The sequence below is a fragment of the Vigna radiata genome, chromosome 6 (genome assembly GCF_000741045.1).
Source record: "Vigna radiata var. radiata cultivar VC1973A chromosome 6, Vradiata_ver6, whole genome shotgun sequence".
Classification (NCBI taxonomy): Eukaryota; Viridiplantae; Streptophyta; class Magnoliopsida; order Fabales; family Fabaceae; genus Vigna; species Vigna radiata.
This window is the reverse complement of record NC_028356.1, coordinates 35,142,518-35,164,837: the sequence shown is the minus strand read 5'-3', so window position 1 is coordinate 35,164,837 and position 22,320 is coordinate 35,142,518. Positions and strand designations below refer to the sequence as shown.

The window sequence follows — 22,320 nt, the reverse complement described above, 5'->3', positions numbered from 1 at the left end:
TTACATAACTTTTAACACTGTACCATGTTTGTGTGAGAAAACTGCAATACATGAATGAGAGAAGGGAACCATTTTATTCCTTCTAGAAATACTGTGCCTATAATTGCTTTATACAACAATTTCAAATCACCCAAATTATTAAATTATTATAGAGTAATAATATCATGACATAGGACTTATAAAGGGTTTTGGGGTTTAGTTCTAGGATTTTGACGTACAGAATCTTAATTCATATAGATTAAGGTTTTCCTAATACAAGTTTTGTAAATAAAATTAGTTATGTAGTAAATGCAAAAAAATAAAAATAGAGATTAAAAAACAAATAAAATGAGTAAAAGAATGATATTATTGTAATCCAACAAGGAAATAACCAAGCTTGGGCCTTTTGGGCCTTGAGTTCGATGTCAGGAAATTGCGTCCTGCACCTCCCTTAATCACTGAATCGCACAAACTCATCAGCAACTTCACCTCTAACCTTGCCTCCATTTTTATTGTTGAGAAGCTTTTGGAGTCATCACTATCAACTTCTTCACCGATTAAATAGATATTTTTTTATTTGGGGATGGGAGTGGTGGTTCTTTGCATGGATGGTTTGAAATCCGGATATGCATTTGGAATGTATTTTTTGAATTGTGTATTTTCAAAGGCAATTCTAATTTGAAAAAAAAAAAATTCAAAAAGTATACTCAAAATATATGTTTTGGAATGGACTATGGATTTGGAATATAAATTTTATAGTTCGGATCACACGTTATGCAACTCAAAATTTGTATTCTATATTACATAATATGAAACGTGAATTTAATTTTTATTAATTTGAGAATTTTTTTTAAGGCTTTACATTGTTGAACTTAGACATGGAATCCCATTAGACTAGAATTCCAGAAGAAATTGATCACATGTCTTACATAAAATAGTTTGAAATCATTATGAGTACAGATGAATAAACAAATTTGAAATGATTATGAATAATTTGTTTGATTTGTGTAATAAATTTGACATATAATCTTAATAAATTGTTATTATGTATAGGCATTTGGTATGCATGATGACTTTCTTAAGTGGGTGAGTGTTGTTGATTTTGGTTTGGTTTTGTCGTTATTTTTTAGATTTGACATGATTAATTGATAATTCGAAAGGAAAATATTATTTGGACTCTAAAATGACTTAAAGGATTGTTTTTCACATGTGATGTGTTCTTTTCAGTCATTGTTAGTGATAGAGACTTGTTTTGATGAATGTTATCGATGTTGTCTTTCTTATAATGTGACATCCCAAAATATATAACAAAGTGTATATATGGAATTCAACAAATATAATATGAGAGAGCAGTTAGGAGTTAACATATGACAATATCAAATATACAGTCATCCAAAATATAGGCAGAATTTCAAATTTTTACAAGTTTAAAAGTATTTAAAAATACAGATGTGTCTGAAAGGTCCTAAGAACTAGGGGCTAAGTCTTCATGATCCTCCAATGCTTGCTCCAAGGACACATCATCAGTTACTGTTCACATCCAAGGAATTGGATATGATCATCGCAAGGGGGAAGACAAGCACATACAACACACACAATGCAAGGGTAATCTAAGTTGAAAAACATGTAAGATAAGTCCAAATTCAAACTGACATATACATAACAGCATACACACAAGCAAGCAAGTAAACATTCTATTAGATTATACATTAAATGGAACTAACTATCATGTTATACAATCACACACACAGCATGCAAAGACCATAACACAATACAAACTAAGACTGAACACATAAGGACACTCCGGTCATTCATACGGTTAATCACAACAAACTACAGGGCACCACCATGTAACCTCCCTTGAGGATCATGGAATTACGTCCAATAACCATACTTGTTACACTTACATAATTCACATACTTTGTACATACATGCTTTCAAACTATAATTCACAATGCAATACATCATACCTTCAATCATGTTGCACAATCATTCTTTTTGTTATGTCATAAAAACAACTCATACATACTCAGACATTACATACTTTCACAGAAACATCACTTATTAACACAAATTTCTTTATAATATTTAATTACTAATATTTAAGTAATTCAAACAACTTGGAGACCGTCACCAATGGCTCCGGAAGGGTCAAAAACCCCCAGAACGACCTAAAGAATGTCCAAAACGGACGTCAAGAACTCCCAAACCATCAAAAACAAAAACAACAGCAGAAAAGGGCGTCCAACCCCCTTTAGGGGCGCCCGGGCGCCATAATTAAGGTGAAACAGTGCGTTGAAGGACGCCCAGCCCCCTTTTGGGGCGCCCAGGCGTGGCTTCTGCAGATTTTTTTGCAGATTTTGTAGAACTCACACCCCTAAGTTTCATTTCAGACCTTTTTATGCATTTCTTCCACCCCTAATTCGTCCTACAGGTTGAATTAAACTTGTTTAAGTGATCCTAACTCTTTCTAAACACATTATGAAGTATTTATGCATTGTTTTAGACTCTAAAATCTCCAATTTCACAACTTAGAGACTCAAACCAAAATTTACCAATTAGAAACTGTTTCTAGTCATTTTGACACTTCTAGCAAGTTAGAATTAACCTATCTAAACTATCCCAAAAGTATAATTCGACCTTTAACCCCTAAATCTCAAAAGCACTACCTCACTTTCTCTAATCTAGCCTAAAACACCATATTCTACTTAGCTTTCTGTCTAGGAATCTGCATAACACAACTCACAACATTCAAACACACAATTTCAGTCTGACACCTTGCTCAATTTCTAACCTCTTGTGTTTAGTTCCACATTTTAATAAAAATGTTAAAGAAAAGTAAAAAAATTTGTTGCTTATGAGCTGTGCAAATTAAGAGTCATTTGTTGCTTATGTTAGTCATGTTTAAGCTCTTTATACATTTGACATTATTTTTTGAATATGTAAATGAATTATGGATCATTACTAACAAGGAAAAGTTTGTTAGGCATGGATGGAAAGGTTGATGAAAATGAGGAACAGAAAGTTAAAAAGGTATGTTTGTATATATGTTCGTGGATTATTCATGATGTAGTTGTAAAAGTAAATTGTAATGCCTTTTTTTTTTTCCATCATTTGTAGTGTTAAGGCTGCCCATTGAAATTTAAAGTGAGTATCACAAAATAGTATAAAAGACTTGATTTCATGTTGGGATTCAATAAACAACGTCATCATACAACAACATAATGAGATTAAGATATCTTTTGAGCAAAAATCTACATGTTGTGGGCCATACTTTCAAGGCCAGCTTGTATAAAAGACTGGTGGGCTTTATGTTTAAATATGTTTTGATGCATATTGTTGAAATGTTTGAATGGGTTATATATGTTGGATTTGATAGTGAATGTTTTCATTAGGTATTGAGGCAAGCTCACAGTTTACCTTATACTTGTGAATTAGCCAGATATGACCAAAGAATTATATCTCTTGATGAAATTCATATTATATGGACCAGATTGAGTTTTTATAATAATTCATCTACATAATTTCAATGAGTTTTTTATTCAATAGAAATTTGATCTCATTTTAAAGTTTACATTGTAGGAAAAGTGACAATGAAACACAAGTTACATGAAATTGCATGTCTTGATATGACCTCAATGGTTGCTCAAGTGCATAAAGTCAAAACAAAGAGTTCATAAAAGACTTGATCATCTTGATTTGAGAAGTCTAACAAGTGTGAATCATCATATTTTCCTCATGTCGACGCCTTACATTCTACGCATGGTCGTTGTTCTACAAAGAAAGTCACACAATTAAAGACAAAGGTGTAGGTTCATATGTTAAGACAAACAATATCAATATTGTCACCCTTACATTGTTGATGTCAAGGTTGACGGTCATTGTGGGTTTTGATATATTATTGCCTTTGTTGTTGATGGTTAAAGAGTCATGATCACTTGTTTGAATGGATTTATTTAAAGAACTAAACCAATGACGTGATGAATATACAACAATATTAAATGGTTATGAACGAATCGAAAAAATAAACAAGTTATTGCTATTGGAAGGAATGTCATCAATATGTTATTTTAAAAATTTGAAAATCAGTTCAATGATAGGTAACTCTAATTTCATAAGCACTTATTCAATTCTATACACATTATTCTGAATGACTTAGTGTGTTTATCATTGACTTAACATTACAAAGTAAACCACCTTAAAACATCATCATACACCACATCATCAATATAAGACATATTTATCGTTTACATTTGTTCATGTAACTTTAATTATGAGTCATTGTTTTAACACTTTTTACATCAAATTAATATTAACTACAACAATATATCTCAATTTATGTAGATGAAATTGTGAGACAATTATGCCATAACAAAAGTTGATATGTTATGGTTCACATATTGCTACCATGAAGCTAAGTTGTTGTCATGCTTTTGTATTAATAGAATACAAACATTAGCACAATTGTTACGTATTAAAACCAATGTTAATCTTGCAAAGAATTGATTGAATTATTGTATTGTATTGTCAAACATGAAGTGATTTATAATATATTTCAATCACAGTTACATATACTTGAACCACTTTAATAAAAAACTCTTATATCCTAGCAATTTGAAATTGTTTCATACTACAAGAGGTTCCTAAAACTATATACAATATGAAAACAACATTCACAAATTATATCTTATCCAACACTTAAATACACAAAACAAGTCAAATTTAACTACTGTGCTCATCGTGTCACTCAAATACATTACGAGAACATCTAATATAAATCGTTCTGTTATCAATGACATCACAGACTAATTGTAGTGATGTTTGGGTCCCTACCCATGTTGGACTACCTTCAGTCACCTCACCGCAATCAGTCATCTTTTGTAGTTCGTTCGCAATGCGACTAAATATGTCCTACATTCATGAAAATCAGACCACTCAATCATACAATCATGCTAAACATCATGGTAAATAAATAATGGATATATATATATATATATATATATATATATATATATATGTGTGTGTGTGTGTGTGTGTGTGTGTGTGTGTGTGTGAACTAAATGACTTACCAAACAAGCATGCTCATGTTGTGGTGGTGTGAGTTTACCTCCCTCATCTGAGCTATGACAATGTTGGCGTGGTAAGACATTGGGTCGACCTTCCTCTCCACTCGAAAGTATGTAAGGGTGTGACACACTCTTATACCAATTCATGTAACTGTCAGCATAAGTAGACACTGAGGTGACACACTCTTATACCAATTCATGTAACTGTCAGCATAAGGAGACAATGAGTAGCTCGTATCATCCCTGTCACTAGGTGGTCTGCGAAGTGTAACCACCATTCATCAATGATAGTCAAGTCAACACTATCAATCGTTGTTGGAGATCTTGGAACAGTTCACTCGTAGCCATATTGTCGCAAGACTCGCTCTGGCATATGACGATGCATAGACACACCCAAACGAATGAAAACAGAAAAGAGAGTAATTGACTCGAAGGGATAAGTGATCCGATGCGCTTCAAAAGGGTTCCATATGACTCCAGCATGGGTCAAATTATCTAACTGCAACCTAACCACTCTAATGGTAGAGATATGTCGTTTGGTAACATATCGTGCAGCTCGCGATTGAACTTCTTGATATGCTGGGACGATGTTTCTATTTTCCATCCTTGGGAAGTGTTCATATATCAAAGCCTATAAGATTTTAAGAAAAACATTCTAACATCATGTGTTTAGATAAAAAGAAAATTGAATTTAAAATCAATTTATATATCATTTACCTGGACAAGCATGACATAACCACCCAATTGCTTCGTTTGCGCAAAACATGCATCACCAAACTGTTCGTACATATGTGTCAATGCAGCAGCTCCCCATGAATATTCGCCACACATTCTCAGATTCCTAAATAGTAGTAGGTATGATACACTAATGGAAGTCGCACTCTTATCAGCAAATATAGTACATCCTAAAAGATGCAACAAGTATGCATGTGATGCACACTCCCAACGCTATTGGACACATGATTCCTCATAAACCTCTCGTAGCCAACTAAGTCTTACATGTGCCCCACGACAATGTCTCATTTCTGAGGTCGCATCTGCATGCTCAACTCCCAACAAGTCCACCAAAACTATTGTTGCAACGGCAAATTCCAGCCGCACATATGTACAAAATTGTCCCACAATGGAGATATGAAGCAGTGTTGACACATCATCTAATGTTATGGTCATCTCACCAACTGGGAGATTTAAGTTGTTCGTGTCTCGATTCCACCTCTCCATGAATGCTGATATCAATCCCTTATTAGCTGTCTCATAACTTATGTTGCACAAAGGCAACAAACAAGAGCTAAGTACATATGCCTCAATATGAGGATAATAAATCCCGAATTTACTCAATTTACGACCATGGGAGACTAATTTCAATTCTCCTCGATCCTAATAGATACATATGTGTTATAATATATAAAATATAAAATCATCATAAAAATAACATCAAAGTCAAAAATTTAAACTAACCTCGCCTTCCCATAGTTTATATGCCACGTGATCAACATAACAAACCAGTAAAGAAGGGTCTGATGATCCTTCAGGAAATCCTTCCTGCTGCTCATTATAATAGGTAAAAATGACCTATCATGATAGGTAACCTGACATCATAGTTCTGGGCATCATAATAGGTCTGCACATGTTATGACGAACAGAAAACTCAATCGTAATAGGTCTAGTGTATTATGATGTACTTTTTGTCACCTATCATAATAAGTTCAGTGTATTATGACATATTTCACTTATCAATCATAATATAACGAATTTATTATGATGCACCTTGGATTTACCTATCATAATATGTAGAATTTTACGATGTAAATTTTTTCACCTTATATATTATGACAATAAATCATAATATATACTTTTCAGAAAGGTTTAAACTCTCGGTTGGTCCTCAAGTTTATTGGGAAATCTCAAGTGGGTCCTTATATTTGAAACGATTTCAATTGAGTCATATTTTTTGTAAAAATGAGCACATTTTACCCTGTCCGTTAAGTTGTGACTAACGGAGTTAAACCTTGACGATGTGTTTATATTGATGTGCATGGTTTAATTAGGTGGAATTTTATAACATGGCAAAATTGAATTGGTTTAACCACCACACGTTCTTCATTTAGTCAGGCCATGGGCCTCGCCGTCGGTCGCAGGTCGCTAGCTGGGCAACAGTCACTTCTCGACTCTTCGTGTTCTTCATCGTCATCATTGGGTTTATTGTAACTGGGTTTACACTTGTAGTTGGAGAAATAAATGCAGTTTATAGTGAGATTGAGAATAAATTAAAGAATCTTGAATTTAAACAATCTCGAAGGAATCTCAGAGCACAATGCAAGTAAAGGTCTGTTTGAGACCAGAAAAGAAGAACAAGCTTCAGCATTCTACGAGGCAGGAAACAGTTTGGGAATCTGATTCCTTTTCATCCCAAGCTTCAATTTTGAGCCCACCCTTTTGATCTCAAACAATGGCCCAAATGCAGAAAACAGAGTTGAGATTTGTGAAAAGTTAAAGAAAAAAATGTGTGTGAGGCCACGATTGGTTTCTCCAAAGCGGCGGAACAAGATTATCCCAGGATTTTCTCCTCCCTTTGCTCTTCGCTTTTCTATGTAATTGTATTCCTTCACTTCAAACTCCCTCATCTTCTTTTCTAGGTTTCTTCTTCTTCTTCATCGAAAACCCTTCTCCATCTCACACTACTGTGCAACTAACAATGGAAAACTTCACCACTTCTTCTTTGTCACGTATTCCACCAATATTAGCTCCATCTTCTTCTGCACCTTTGACGACTCTCTCGAAGACTCCTGCAGTATATGCCTAGAGTCCTTCACCCACGAACCATCCGCTGTTTGTTGTGGCCATCACTTTTCTCAGTTTTTTGCATTTGGGGTTGTGAAAAGGAATCAGCTACAACAACGATGCCGACAACATTAACCAGCCTGCAATAAATCAAAATCCAAACACACAGACCTGCAGAAAATTAAAACAGAGAAACCCCCAAGAACCAACCAAATTGCAACGTTCCTTTGCAGTTCACCATCATCGCAAGAGACCACTGTGAACAGATAGTTGCCCTGACGCGAGTTCAGTTTCACCACCAGCATCCGTGCAATCAATGTCATCACAAGAACGATTCCACCTTAAAATCAATCTCTTTCTCGACTCCACTACATGGGATGACACAACCTTTTCCTTCCCTCTGCAGAATGAAAAACCCTAATTTGCCATGTCACAATTTTTTTAATTCAAATAAAAATTTCATCTAATTAAACCATGTACATCAGTATAAACACATCATCAAAGTTTAACTCCGTTAGTCACAACTTAACAGACATGGTAAAATTTGCTTAATTTTACAAAAAATATAACTCAATTAAGACCATTTCAAATATGAGAACCCACTTGATATTTCCAATAAACTTGAGAACCAACTGAGAATTTAAACCTTTCATAAATAAGCTTTTATTACACACAATGTTCACCTTTCATAAAAACTTGTTTTGTAAAAAAAATAATTCATTATTATATATCCATTCAATTTACAATTAATTTCTTGTATTATAATCTCATCAATCAATTTATAATCAAACAAAATGAACATATTCAATCAAACTTACAATGAAATTAATTTCAAACATAAATTGTGTAATACTTAATACATAATTTGTACATCAAACCGTATATTAAATTCAAATATAACATTAACTACACTACATTGTAGTCAAGTTTCTACAATTTACTAACACTTAAAATAAAAGAAGCCCACTTAATTCTAATGTCTTCAATGATTGGAGCTTCCATTGAAGATGAATCAATAAAAATCTACAAACAAAATAATTAAGTTAGAACAATTTTATAATGAACAGTTAGATAAGTATTTAGTTAAGTTTTTGATACCTTATCCCATGAATCAGTAATGTTTGTACAAATAATGGTGTGCATGTGCTTCATTACATAATACCCACACTCATAGCTGTCCAATTGACGTCGACACTGCAAATTAAACACAAATAACCAAAACTCATTCAAACTAAAGACACAGAAGATCATATTATAATGTAACTATAACCTTTTCTACCATGTAGCTTTGATCAATTTTGGTAAACCAAAATCATAAAATACAGAACAAAGGTCAACTTCTCTTACATTAGGTGTCACTATTTGCATCTTTTTCCTAGATCCAGATGGAATACCCCGCAACTTTGAATAAGCTTCCAAAGACCTACAAAAGATAGACATTCATTATATCATTATAATCATATACGAAGGAAGGAAACAAAATAGAAAAGAAAACTTACATCTCTAACATATTTTTGATGGACAATGTGTTAGCTTTCTTATGCAAGGAACATAAGAGAACTACAAGAGAACGATTTGGAACAATTACTATCAATTGCCAATGACCCCTACAAATGACAATAATATTAATTAAAAATAACTTTTAAATTAGTTATCAAGAATTCAAAATTTGTATACTTACTTATGCAAGTAAGGTGCTAAATAAACCTCTTTACTAGCTTTCTCAAACATCTCTGTTAAGTATTTTTGCATCTCCTTTGATTTATTTCCTACCCTTTGAATGATAACAGGGTCAAGAAATCCATAGATAGTAGCATTCTTTCTCTCGATGCTAAGGTGATACAAATACCTTCAATATGAACAAATGATGTTAAAATCAATACAGAATGCAATATGAGAGTATTTTAATGGTTTATCATGGTTGAACTTACAAATTCCAAACTTGTAGAACTATTGTAGAGAGATCATTACCAAAGACAATTTCACAAATATCCCTATTACATATAGATAAAGTGGTGGTGGCAGTCTTGCATGTCAGTTCAAGAGGCATATCTATCTCAATAGTTTTATTCCCCATTGTCACTACCTTTACACCAAGTTGTTGTAAAGGAGACAATTGTGGTTGTGAAGGTGTAACAATGTTTGTCTTCCTAGAAATGTCCTACATTTGACCACAAAATAAGTAATAATATATGCATCGAAATACAAGAAATACATAAGTAATTGAGGTAAATATGAATAACAATACTTACTAAAATTGGCTTTGTCAATCTGGATGGCCAAATGACAAAATTCTCTGGTGCTTGTCCCACTGTTTGAACCTCCTCACTAGGCACAGGAACACAAGCAGAACAATCTTTAATATCTACCACCACCACTCGCAACATGTCATCTTTAATAGTCTCATGGTGGATGATGTTTCCCAAATTATATATTTTACCTAAAATACAAAAGTAGATGACAATTGTTGAGTACAATGATTGACACTAATAAGAATAACTACAACATTAAACTTGGTAAATATTAAGAAGATTCAACAAAGCATACACAATTTATATTTATAAATGTAAGTAAAGAGGGATTCTCTACATTGTATATGTGATGAAGAAGAGATGAGAATGATCTTCATCACATTGAAAATGTGTAATTGAGACCTCATTCTATTGGTTTTGTATAAGCTGCAGATGACCATAAAGCCAATATTTTCAATTTGAAACTTGATGCAGTTTGTCAATCTTATTCAATTCTGTTTTGAATTCTTTTCACAAATTTCCAAAGAATTTTTGCGTATACTGGTACTAGTAATTTTCCGAATCAGTAGTGGTTACTGATGCATCAAGGAAATCACATCAAATAAGCTATGAAGTGCCTTTGCACAGCTTCAATGCTTAAACCATATGACTGCTCAGTTTTCAGCTTTAAAACTCCATGTTCCAAATCCAGCATCAATTTATATATCTAAATCTATACATGTAATGCTTTTTGTTTTGTTTTTTTTTTTTTCTTTTTTATATTGTTGAAGTTTGAAAACCTGCAACTGAAAACAGCATCTCGGTATCAGTTGAAGAAACCACCAAAACTGTAGACAACAAGAATCTTTTGCCAAGTATGGAATAAATGAAGAAGATCACGAATATGGAGTTATTATAGTAATGAACAATCATACATCAGCTACTTGCAAGAATATATCATAAACAAACTTAGGCTGCTGAAATCTGAGGAACCCACCAGAATGTATACAGATATCTAGTAAAATAATGAAGGCAAGATCATAACTTTATGCTGTTTGGTGCTGTGAAACTCTCAACCACACATGAAGAAATATGCCCCAGATCAACTTGCAAATCAAAATGACAAGCACCAAACTTCACTCTCCGTGTAGTTCCCAACAACACCCAACACCCCTTTTTTTTAAACCCATAATATATAGATAAACGAACAACACGCATTGCCAAAAAAAAAAAACAGTATTCGCACACCTCTTCTGTTAAATTTATAGAAAAAAATAACCAGTGGCAGAATATCGAACACAGCATAACCAGATACGAAGCTGAAGGTAACAAAAATAAAGGTAAAGCGAGAGAATGGTAAACCAAGATCTTACACCAGAATCAAAGTGGCAAGAGACTCACGCACAGTGGGAGTTCAATAGAAGATGGACAAGACAAATGGTGCAGTGCAATAGGTGTTGTTGCTGTGCATGACAGTGTGTTTGTTTGTGTATGGAGTCAGGAGCACCAAACTGAGTTTCAAGTTCCAACTTTCAACACAGACACGGAAGCCAGAAGCAGAAGGGACAAAACACACAAAAAGAGGAAAAAAGTAAAAAGAAAAAGAACAATCAAGCAGAGACTGAGGTGAAGCGGTTTCTTTTTCTCATGTGTAACTCAAAGTACAGAAAATGCCAGTGTTAAGAAACAGATATTGTGTTGTGTCTAGCAGCCTTGAACATTGCCACTTTGTTACACTTTTCCCTAGTGTCTATTGGGTGCTTTCTGCCTTGGACTTCCTTTATGCCAGTTCCTTTATAACTCAAGCTTCTACCAAATTCAAAGTCTCAATAAAATCATGCTTATTAATAAACTATATTTCTGAATTGGGTATATGCAATCCGGAAAGGCTGTAAAGGTTAGGAAAAAACATCTAAGAGAGGGAACCTCCAAATTGTTAATTATTGGGGTCCAGGGGAGCTGGAAAGTAACCGTTGGGCCTAGCAATAGACTACAGGAGTTTTTCCTCTTACATTGCTTACTTATGAGTGAGATTGGTATGACTAATGCAAAACACAATCTGCTGTATGCATAGAGAAAATGAAGAAATAAATTGAATTTACCTAAGGCCACCAAATGCCCAGGGGGATCATCAACATACAACTCACAATCAACAGGGACATCAACACCATCCTCTGATTCCTCAGGAAGATGACAACTCCCCTTTGTGCTAGCAACAATCGGGGGAGTCCCCTTTGGTGGACCTTGAATAGCCAATCCTAAGGATGCTATCTCAGATTTGATTTCTGACAATAACTCATCTCTCAATTCTGGAAACAACTCTTTCTTAAACTCATTTCTTAGAACCTTCTTATCGGATTCAGCAAGTTGTGCTAAAGTAACCCTTCGAGTAGTACCACCAAAGAATTGTTTGATGCCTACCCCTCCTCCAACACCACGGACATATCCTGGCTTCTCAGGACGTCCAATGGCAGTAGCTAATATGTCATCTCTACCTTGTTGAGTGAATAAACCTTGAGAGCTTTTTTCCACTAAGTCATCCTAAAAAAATAAAGTATTTTAGTCCACCTATTACAGAATACATGCCAAAAAATATACATATTAAAATTAATATTAGGCTTGGAACGAGTTACTAACAATCCTCTCCGCTACAAGTCGAGTTTCTTCAGAAATGTATTCTCCTGTTGGCTTAGTGCGAGCTCTCTTCCATTTCTCATGACGTGGAGGTGGAGAAATCAAACTCAAATCTAACCGATCATCGGTAGCTAAGGAAGAGGCCTCACGGATCATAATCTCCTCTAACCTATGATATCCCCCACGAGACAATCTGTGTGGGTGGAGATTTTTTTTCACCATGTCCTGTGCAGCTTTTCTCTTTTCCTATTTCAAACATGTCACATAAACAATTAATCAAAAATTATCAAACAGAAAAAATGAATATGAAATGATAAATAAAACATTCAATTTACCTGAAAGGTAGGGTCTAATCGTTTGTCTCGAAAAGCCTGCCATGTTTCCTCATCAAGGAACTCATAAATCTCACAAGGATTCTTGTGACTTAACTTACCATAAATATACCGACTAGTAAGGTCAGTCTTGAAACACCTCCACCGTTGCCCAGCATATGATATCCATTTAGTTCTCAACAAGATGGTGTTTGGGACATCATATGTTAGCTACATAATTGTTACATGAATGTTAGATTTACAATTTTGCTAATAATTGTGGAAGTTAAGTTAAGATTTTCATACCATGATCGTTTGCCATATTTGGTTCTTCACTTCTTCAAGAACATGGTCCCAATCGTCAATAAGAATACTAACCTTACTTCTACCAAGTAAGGCCACAAAGCTAGTGAATCTTGCACGGTTGTCTCCAAAAACTTTTCCTGTACTCGTATCAAATTGAATGGGCAATCTTTGATCAGCACTACGACTAATAGTCAAGTCTCTAAGCCTAGTAGCACGTCTACACTTGGGTCGAGTAGATGATTGACTTTGGTCCTCACTTTGTGATGATTGACTTTGGTCCTCACTTTGTGATGGTGGAGGTGTAGATGGATCAGCCATAAACCTGTTTAATCAAAAAATTATAAATGAAATTCAATTGAATACACCAAAACAACAATTAAATCTACACTTGTTTACATTGTTATGTTGGTATATTCTCCCACAATCCTTCGTGATGGTCATCACATGTGGCATGGACATCATCAACTTCGGTATCAACATCCAATGTTGGTATATTAGTGGAGAAAGATGATGTCTCATAAATATCAAGCGTTGAATAGTCATTTGAAAGGGGTTATGCGCCTATTATGATAGGTGTTTCAATATCTATCATAATATGTTTTTTCCATAATTTCAATTTTGTCATCGCGCCCAACTATTATGATAGGTGGCCTTTTACCTATCATAATATATGTATCTTTTATTACGAAAATGTCACCGGTTAATGTATTATGATAGGTGGATTTCATCTATCATAGTATCCCATCATGGATTCCTATTTTTCCACTAGTGGTGCTTTCAAATTTAGAAAACATACAGTGTGGAATGTGTATTTCAAAGCATATTTTCATATTTAAAAATATCTTTCAGAATGCACAATCTGGAATGCATTTCAAAAACACGCATAATCAAATTTAAAACCACGAATGTCATAACCACTGTCCCCACCCTCTAAAACGGATAAAGAAGTGGAAGATTACCTCTTTAATCAATCACCAGATGCAGGCAAACGTTCACAATTCCTGTTCCAAAAGCTTCTCACCAATGAAAATGGAGGTAATGGGTGAAGATGGTGAGGAGTATGGACGTTCAATGAGAAGAGAATAAGGAAGTGAAAGGGTGAATAAAGTTTTATGTTTTTACTAAATTTTTTGCTTAATTAGTCATTTGGTTCCTATTTTCGTCCAAAAATGCCAAAATTGCCAAGTTGATCCTCAAATTTTGTTTAGTCTCAATTTGATCCAGTTTGTGAAAATAGATGCAATTTGGTTCTAATTTGTGAAAAATTGGTGCAATTTGATCATTTCCATTAAATTTCTTGAAACAGATCAAGGATTTTTCAAATTGTATCAATTTTTCAGAAATCATGACCAAATTATGTCAACTTTCACATATCAAAATCAAATTGACACTTAAAAAAATTGAAAGACTAACTTGACCTTTTTGGACGAAAACAATGACCAAATGAGTAATTAAATTTAAATTTTTAAAAGGGTAAAATGAGGTTTGAGTTTTATGAAGGTGGAAAGAGGTGTAGGAAGAAAGAGACTCGTTATCAATTGGCCTCCAATAAGTGGGCTTAGGCCTCCCTTTCATTTTCATGGTTTTTCCTTCCTAAACCGCCATAATTGCCCTGCCACACTTTCTAGCAACACCTCTACAATTTTTAAAATGATCATTTTGTGCTTCGAAAAATGAATTCCAAATTATCTGTTCTAGAACAAACTTTCCAGAATCTTTAGAGTATGATTTCTAGAACAAAATTTTTGGAATAACAGAATTTTCAAAACAAATTTTAGAATAAGTTTTTTAGAATAGAATTTTCCGAACCTTTCTAGAACAGATGTGATACCTTTTAGAATCAGTTATCTAAAACGAGTTTTTTTGAAATACATGAAATGCATTCAAGAATGAACTTTCAAAAAGGAACTTTTTTCGCAGCCTATTCTCTCTCTCTTCTTCTTCCTATGTAAGAGGGATGGTACAACAACGATGGTAATGACAATATGTGGCGACAATAACAATGCAAAGGTAGTGTGATAAAATGAGAAAAAGCATTTTAACTTTTTTTTTTCTGTTAGTAACAATGCAAAGGTAGTGTGGTACACTGAGAAAAAGTATTTTAATTTTTTTCTGTTATTATGGGGTACAATCATTAATAATAAGGGTACAAGAAGAGAAAAAAAACTTAATTTCATTTTAAAACCCAATAGTCAGGTCTATTAGATGGTTTCATTAAATTTAATCTAATTAATAAGGTGAATTCAATCTAGATTTAATCCAATTAAATTGGATTGTAAAAATTCAAATCTAGTTGATCTAATTCAAATGGATTTGGAGAGTAGGTCCAATCTATTTTATTGGATCTAGATTTAAAAAAATTCAATCCATGACTACCCTTAATTATTTTTCATCTTAAGTATGTTAAGAACAAAAAGTTCTTTGTTTTTCAAGCTCAGAGAGACATCACAAGAAAAAGATTTCAAGGTTGACTTCTTGTATAAAAATAAATTGGTCTGATAATTTCTACAACATGCATGCAAATTATGCATTCAGCAACAACTAAGCAAATTTAACAGCAGAAGTCTCAAAAGTGGCACTCACAAAAAAGAATCAATAAAGGGACATGTGACTCACAAGGATATATGCTGATGCATTCAATTGAACTTTTCCAAATTATCATGTCATACTCGTTAGTTGCACATAGCTCAAGCTAAGTATCAAGGCTATATAAAATCCAAAAGAACACACAACACAACAAAAGAACAAATCAGATACTTATATAAACAACTCTCATTTCAAGAGAAACAAATGGGAGCAATGCAAAACAAAGGTTGTAGAGAGTGAAAATTCCATTAACGAAAGCAAAGAAAAATCAGTAACTCATCAGTGAAACAGCATATAACAGTTTAACAGCTAGAGTAAAGATCAGAATGAAAATAAACAGAACACAAATCGATATAAAAGTGAAAGAAAACAGGACCCAACATTCAATCACCTAGTCTCCAAGCTGCTCATCCTCTTCTTCCTTAGCATCAACAGCATCCTCACCCCCTCCTCCTCAGCAGGCTCATCCACCTCCTTCTCAACTGCATGTTCATCCGTTTCCTCAATAGAATCCTGTTTTTCAGGTAGTTTCGGCCATGCGACATTGGAATCAAACTCCTCTGCAGATGGAAAATGAAATGAGTCCTGAGAAATGCCAGGTATGAGGCTCCGTATGCTGCTCATCATCAAAACCTGGGAACGGTACAAGGCATCCAACTTCTGGTGGATCAATTGCTGATCAATCTCTAATAGCTCGAGTCGATGAGGGATGCTACCAGGTACAGCAGGAGGCGCAGCTCTCACTAAGGGAGCACGAGTTTCACTTCCCATACAGTTTTTCAAAATGAACTGAGCATTAATAGGCTGCCGAGGTTTTTGGAAAGGTGGCTCTGAGACATCAACTCCTGCCCTGCGACAAAGCTCGGTGATTAGAGATGGGAAACTCAGCTGACCAGTACTGCCTGAGTTTGCTGTCAAATGAATCTCCTGAGCAATGATGGCTCCAACATCCATGGATAATCCAGCCATAATAGCATATACCATTTGGGATCTCCTCTCAGTGATATCTGAGGTGTGAGAACAAGGAGAAATGTTGGAATGCAGAAAAGAAGTCCATATCTGCGCTAAGGGAACCAAATCGCCTCTCAAAATTCTCCGTTTGTGGCCTGCTGCACTAGTTACATAGTCTGCCCCACGCTTGCACAGTTTTTCAGCCACCTTCAAGTAGTCCTTTTTCTTATTGCACCATTCAACATATTGACAGCCTGATGGACCCAAATTTAGTTCCGTACCCAGGAAATGGTTAATGACTCGGCCACTATAGGATATCTCTTTCCCTCTGACAAAGCTTTTGAAGGTTGGATCTCCTGCTTTGAGCAACATTGCATTAGCATAGAATTCTTTTACAACGGCTACGTTTGCATGAGCTGCGTATTTCGTCAATTTGATCCATTTTCGCCTCTTGAGCTCTTGTTGAAACTCTTCGTGTTCACCTGTTTGTAAAACAACCTTTCGTTCTGGTAATAAGTTCCGGTTCTCGACTACTGCATACCATTGTTGGTGATCTTCTGTAAGGAACCGGTGGGAATCAAAAGATGGAATGCCTTTGGATTTTGACATCTTCCTTTTTTTCCTGGGTGGTCCGGTTGGAGGATCCATCCTGACAAAGAAAAAACATTAAAAAAAAAAAAAATCAATTCTGATCACTAAAACAAAAAAAGAAGGAAAGAAAGGGAATTCACATTGCCAACAGATCAACAATTGAACTAAAAACATGCATGAGCGGCAAAAGAAATTGGTTGCAAAAGTAGACACACAGTTTAACCTCTCCGCTTATGGAATATGCATCACATATAAAAACAGATGGGTTATAAAAAGGTAGAAACTTTGCTAAAAAAATGTTCACGATAAGGCATTTTATCGAACACCTTGTGAGGAGGAACCAAGAAACTACCGATAATCAAACAATCACAAGCGCAACAGCAGCCACTATCTACATCCTTCAATGACATCATCTTAATGCATCGTGCAATAGAAAATAAAAAGGGAACAAACCCTAATCCTCATCATTTTCCGGAAAAGAAAAAACATAAAAACTCCGACTTTAAAAAGCAATCCACGACTCCCAATATTTCCAACGTTGAGATCAACATACAACCCAATCACAAGTGAAGAAAACCATCGGAAAACAAATAAACGAGGAAAAGAAAAATAAAAAAGTTGCTTACTTGAAACGAGTGAGTGGTAGAAGAGAGGAAAGGAAATAGCTTGAAGGGAAATGAAGTGCCCAAAGGGAGGGGAGAAAGAGATTTGAGGTACTGAGAAATGGGAAGCTCGCAGATTAATGAAAGTCCCTTAGTGCAAGTGAATTGAAATATCGCTCAGCGAAAGCGTTTAAGCTAGAGTGAACGGAAATATCAAAACCTAGACCTTAGTGAAGAAGGACTGAAAGGGGCATGTGATGAAATATGTTACAACACACTTATTTTATTAATTTAGTTTTGCATTATAGCTGTTTTACAAATTAAAAACAATATTGATAATATTTTTCAAGTTCTGTTTCTATTTATATTTAGTAAAATATTAATAGGGTTTACTGATTTGTGGTGATAAAAAAGGTAAATTGGGCATAATTGTTTTGGAAAAAAATATTTAGTAAAATATTAATAGTGCATAATAATAATAAAAATTGAAATTTGCATTTTGTTTTGGAAAAAAAAAGATTAGAATATGAAAGTTTATATTCATTAAAAATAACATTTTGGAAAAAGATTAGAATATGAAAGTTCATATTTATTAAAAATAACATTTTTGGAAAAATATTAGAATATGAGAGATTATATTCATTGAAAATAACATTTTGGAGATGAAATAGCATTTGTCAGATGGAGAATATCCAAGGAAAATACATATATGGGACGTAAAATCAGTTTATGATTAATAAAGGGTCTAAGAAAGAAATATATAAATTAAATAACAGAATAATTGAAGGTTGTTATATATAGCCTCTTTATCTAAAGAAGTATTGTACAAGGTCTGAGATAAAGAGGAAAGGAATTTGTGAGACTTCTTTTGAAGAAAAATTAGATACATGTTTTTGAATAAAAAGAAATATTACAAGCAGTATCGCTTCTACTTCCTCAAGAGGAGTTTCAAATTGTCCTTCAGTAAGTGAAATCACCAAACTAAAATTCTGTGTACACCTTCAAGAACCACATCAAAATGATTTTGAGATCAAGTACTTTGCAGTTTTTAATGCTGTTATACCTTTTGTATCTATACGGTATTCATACAAAATGAATATTTTATTTTCAAAATAGATTATACAAAAAACCAAAATGTGTGTTTCTGTTTTGTAGTTTTTGGGAATGAAACCTCAATCAATCCAAACCAGAAACATGTTTCCATTTAGTATCGTGGAGTATTTGTAAAAAGAAAAACTAAAGCAGAAGATATATTTAAGAAAATGTATGTTTAACAGTTCCCAGCATATGACTAGAACCAACATAACATTCTCACGAAGATGGCATGTAAAATCAGTGACTACACTACACAATCACACAATAAACAACTGTAAGTGAATGACATTAAGAAGAAGAAATTGTTTCGGAAAAAAGTTATGTGGAAAAACATTTATAGCAATAGTAAGATTAACTCTTCTAACAATTTTCTTTTGGAAAACAAAGTTGTGATACACAGTACAAATGTCACCTGCATCGGTGCATGATGCTTTCAATAACCATTGTTCTCAAACATGTGGAACACATTATGGTAAAATGCATCTTAGAAACTAGTTACAACGTGTCATGGTCCTCAGAGACAAGCTACAAGAACAGACGCACATAATAATGACATGAAATTAGAGATTTCACGTGTAGAAGTATACTTTGCAGTTACATGTAGACCTCCATGCTTATAAATTTGGAGGATTGACATAGAGGACAGAAACTAAGCTTACTTTCACAATCTTTACAGAGGCAAAGATGCTTACAAGGTAACAAAACCATGGTCACTTCATTCACTCTGCAAGCCTTGCATGTCATCATCTCTTTCATATCAGTGTTCTCCTTAGAAAGCAGATGAAAATCAAGGGTACGGCCATTGCAGCAAGAAGCCGTGTCATCAACCTCACTGTCACCACATCCTTCTTTACTATCTCTACTTTGGACATATGCTTGCTGAAGGTTGAACTTGAGAGCAGCAATCATGTTTTCATTGTATCTTGCTCGCTGCTGCCATGAACCAGCTTCCACAGTCAACTGCTCCATTCGATCTTCAAGTTCCATATTCCTCTTGTTGATGCTTTCAACCTCAGCTTCTTTCTCACGAAGTTTCTGAAGTACTTTGTCTTCTATGAGTGAGACACTCTGAAGCTGTGTTGCTTGAACCTTTTCTAAGATTGATTGACGCAGCCTTTCACCCTATTAAAAAAGAGAAGATTAATTATGTTGCATATTCATATCAGATAGTTTTTTTCCTTCATTTATATAGATGCCATATCACGATAAAAACACAAGTTGTAATGTAGTACATAAGTATTTAAACTTAGAAGCAATTATTTAAAAGAAAAGCAGTTTTGTTGATACTGTCATAATGACAGAATGAAGCAATGGCAAACCTTGATAAGCTTAGTTCAAGCATAAACTTAGCAGATCCAATTATCGACAATAGAAGCTACAACAGGTTTACATCAATAACGAGGCCAAATGGGTTTAACATTAAATCGTTTACCTTGAACATATAACCAATAAAATGGTAAACTAGGCATCAAAACCTGACCATACCTGCACTTTGAGAAATCTATCTATCTCTACATCCTGTTGCTGCAACTCACGCTCAATGTCATCGCCAATGAGCGACAACAAAGCTGAGTCTCCGGTGGATGTCAGGCGAGTATTGTCGAGTGACAAGCCTAACCCAGTTGAAACTGATCGTGGTTGGAGAAAATCAACAGAAGATATCTGAGAATTGTTCTCCAAAAAGTCCTGTTCTTTAAGTCTCTTCCTCTCTGGCTCCAAACCATAATTCCATTGCAATTGCAAATCAACTCCACCATCACTGCCATCAGCAGGAGGAACAGGACCCGGAGCAAACCCAACAACATGAACTAGACAACAACATAAGAAAAAAAGCCATTACACATAAAATCTACTACTTAGCTTACTATGCCAACCCAACAACTACGCCATAAGAAATGTTTAGGAAAAACACACAAAAAAGACTTAAAAAAATCAAAACTTTTCTAGTGGTTGAATCACCCCACAATAAAAAAGAAACAACTTTGACTAAAAATGACCAAAAGAGGTGCCACCAACAAGTCTAGCTAGGTTAATTTCCTAAAGGGTTAATATTTTTCAGAGCATTAAACATATGCAACTAGAAATACAAAGGAAGAAAACTGAAGAAAAGAAAGGTAAAGATGAAGAATTTACATACAGGGAGGTATGTAGGGTGGATGCTGGGACTGATCTTGCAAATCAGTAGGGTTGTAAAACGCCACCTGCTGTGGAATCTGACCATCTATTGCTTGCAGATTTCTGAAAGCAAAAGAAAACAATAAAGGGGGGAAATATGAAGAGGCAAAGCATGTGAAATTGTAAATAAAAATTAAGAAAAAAAAAACAAAACAAAAGGGTTGAAATGAAGGGAAATGGTTTGAATTTCATTAAAAATTGAGAGGATAGTTATAGTAAATACCTGAAGGGTTTGGTCTGTGGCTGTTGTTGTTGGGTTTGGTAGTGCCGTTGGAAGTGGTGCTGAGGGAAAGCCATGGATGGAAATTGAAGAACACCACCGAGAAAAGGAAATGGAAATGACGAGGTGGTCGATGCAGAAGTTTCTTTTAATTTCCACACTTGCCCCTCGTCCTTTTTTTATTCATTCATCTCATAAAATAAAATGTTGGATTAACCCAAATGTGAGAATCTGGCCCAAAATTACAAGTAGGGATTTCTTCTTACACCCCAAAATTTCAACCTACATTTTCATAAATTTTAAAATTCTAATTATACATTCTAAAATATTCTGATTATACAATCTAAAACATTCATTATCAATATTTTTGTATTCTATAATATACCATCTAAAATACAAATTTATATTTCAGATATTAAAATTCGTAATATAAATTTGTATTTTAAATTATATAACTTAAAATGTATTTTTCAGTTATCAGTAAACATGTAAAAGAGATAACATTTTATTATAGGATCAGTGATTAAAAGAAGAGTTTGTTGACTATAATATAACGAATGAAGTATAGAAAATAAGGATAAATTAGTCGTTTCACCATCCCATGGGGGTGCATATTGAAATTAAGGAATACGGGAAGAAATGCCCATAGAACTAACATAATCAGGGTGACTTAGTTTTTTTTAATCAAAATCGGGTGGCTGCTTCGACATTTTGTTAAATAATTTAATTAAATGTTCATTTAATAATTTTTAAAAATAAGAGCTTAATCATAAGTTAAAAACAATTTTCTTT

The 22,320-nt window shown here is 34.2% G+C and overlaps 3 protein-coding genes across 3 annotated transcripts; all 3 read right to left on the bottom strand.

Moving 5' to 3' along the window:
* Positions 1-5,379: 5,379 nt before the first annotated feature.
* LOC106763763 (protein MAIN-LIKE 1-like) lies at positions 5,380-8,131 on the bottom strand. Its single transcript, XM_014647921.1, has 6 exons — positions 8,037-8,131; positions 7,867-7,966; positions 6,504-6,617; positions 6,045-6,422; positions 5,763-5,927; positions 5,380-5,676 (listed from the first exon to the last, which is right to left on the bottom strand). The coding sequence occupies exons 1-6, from the start codon at positions 8,129-8,131 to the stop codon at positions 5,380-5,382; spliced, it is 1,149 nt and encodes a 382-aa protein (XP_014503407.1).
* Positions 8,132-8,627: 496 nt separating this feature from the next.
* Positions 8,628-18,291, bottom strand: LOC106764840. Its single transcript, XM_014649254.2, has 13 exons — positions 18,063-18,291; positions 16,286-17,494; positions 13,309-13,630; positions 13,027-13,233; positions 12,695-12,937; positions 12,160-12,598; positions 10,079-10,266; positions 9,758-9,987; positions 9,508-9,675; positions 9,326-9,433; positions 9,174-9,249; positions 8,925-9,020; positions 8,628-8,849 (listed from the first exon to the last, which is right to left on the bottom strand). The coding sequence occupies exons 2-13, from the start codon at positions 17,491-17,493 to the stop codon at positions 8,757-8,759; spliced, it is 3,378 nt and encodes a 1,125-aa protein (XP_014504740.1). The 5' UTR covers position 17,494; positions 18,063-18,291; the 3' UTR covers positions 8,628-8,756.
* Positions 18,292-19,466: 1,175 nt separating this feature from the next.
* LOC106763864 (probable BOI-related E3 ubiquitin-protein ligase 3) lies at positions 19,467-21,693 on the bottom strand. The gene is made up of 4 exons (XM_014648028.2): positions 21,532-21,693; positions 21,271-21,371; positions 20,619-20,941; positions 19,467-20,255 (listed from the first exon to the last, which is right to left on the bottom strand). The coding sequence occupies exons 1-4, from the start codon at positions 21,603-21,605 to the stop codon at positions 19,728-19,730; spliced, it is 1,026 nt and encodes a 341-aa protein (XP_014503514.1). The 5' UTR covers positions 21,606-21,693; the 3' UTR covers positions 19,467-19,727.
* Positions 21,694-22,320: the final 627 nt, after the last annotated feature.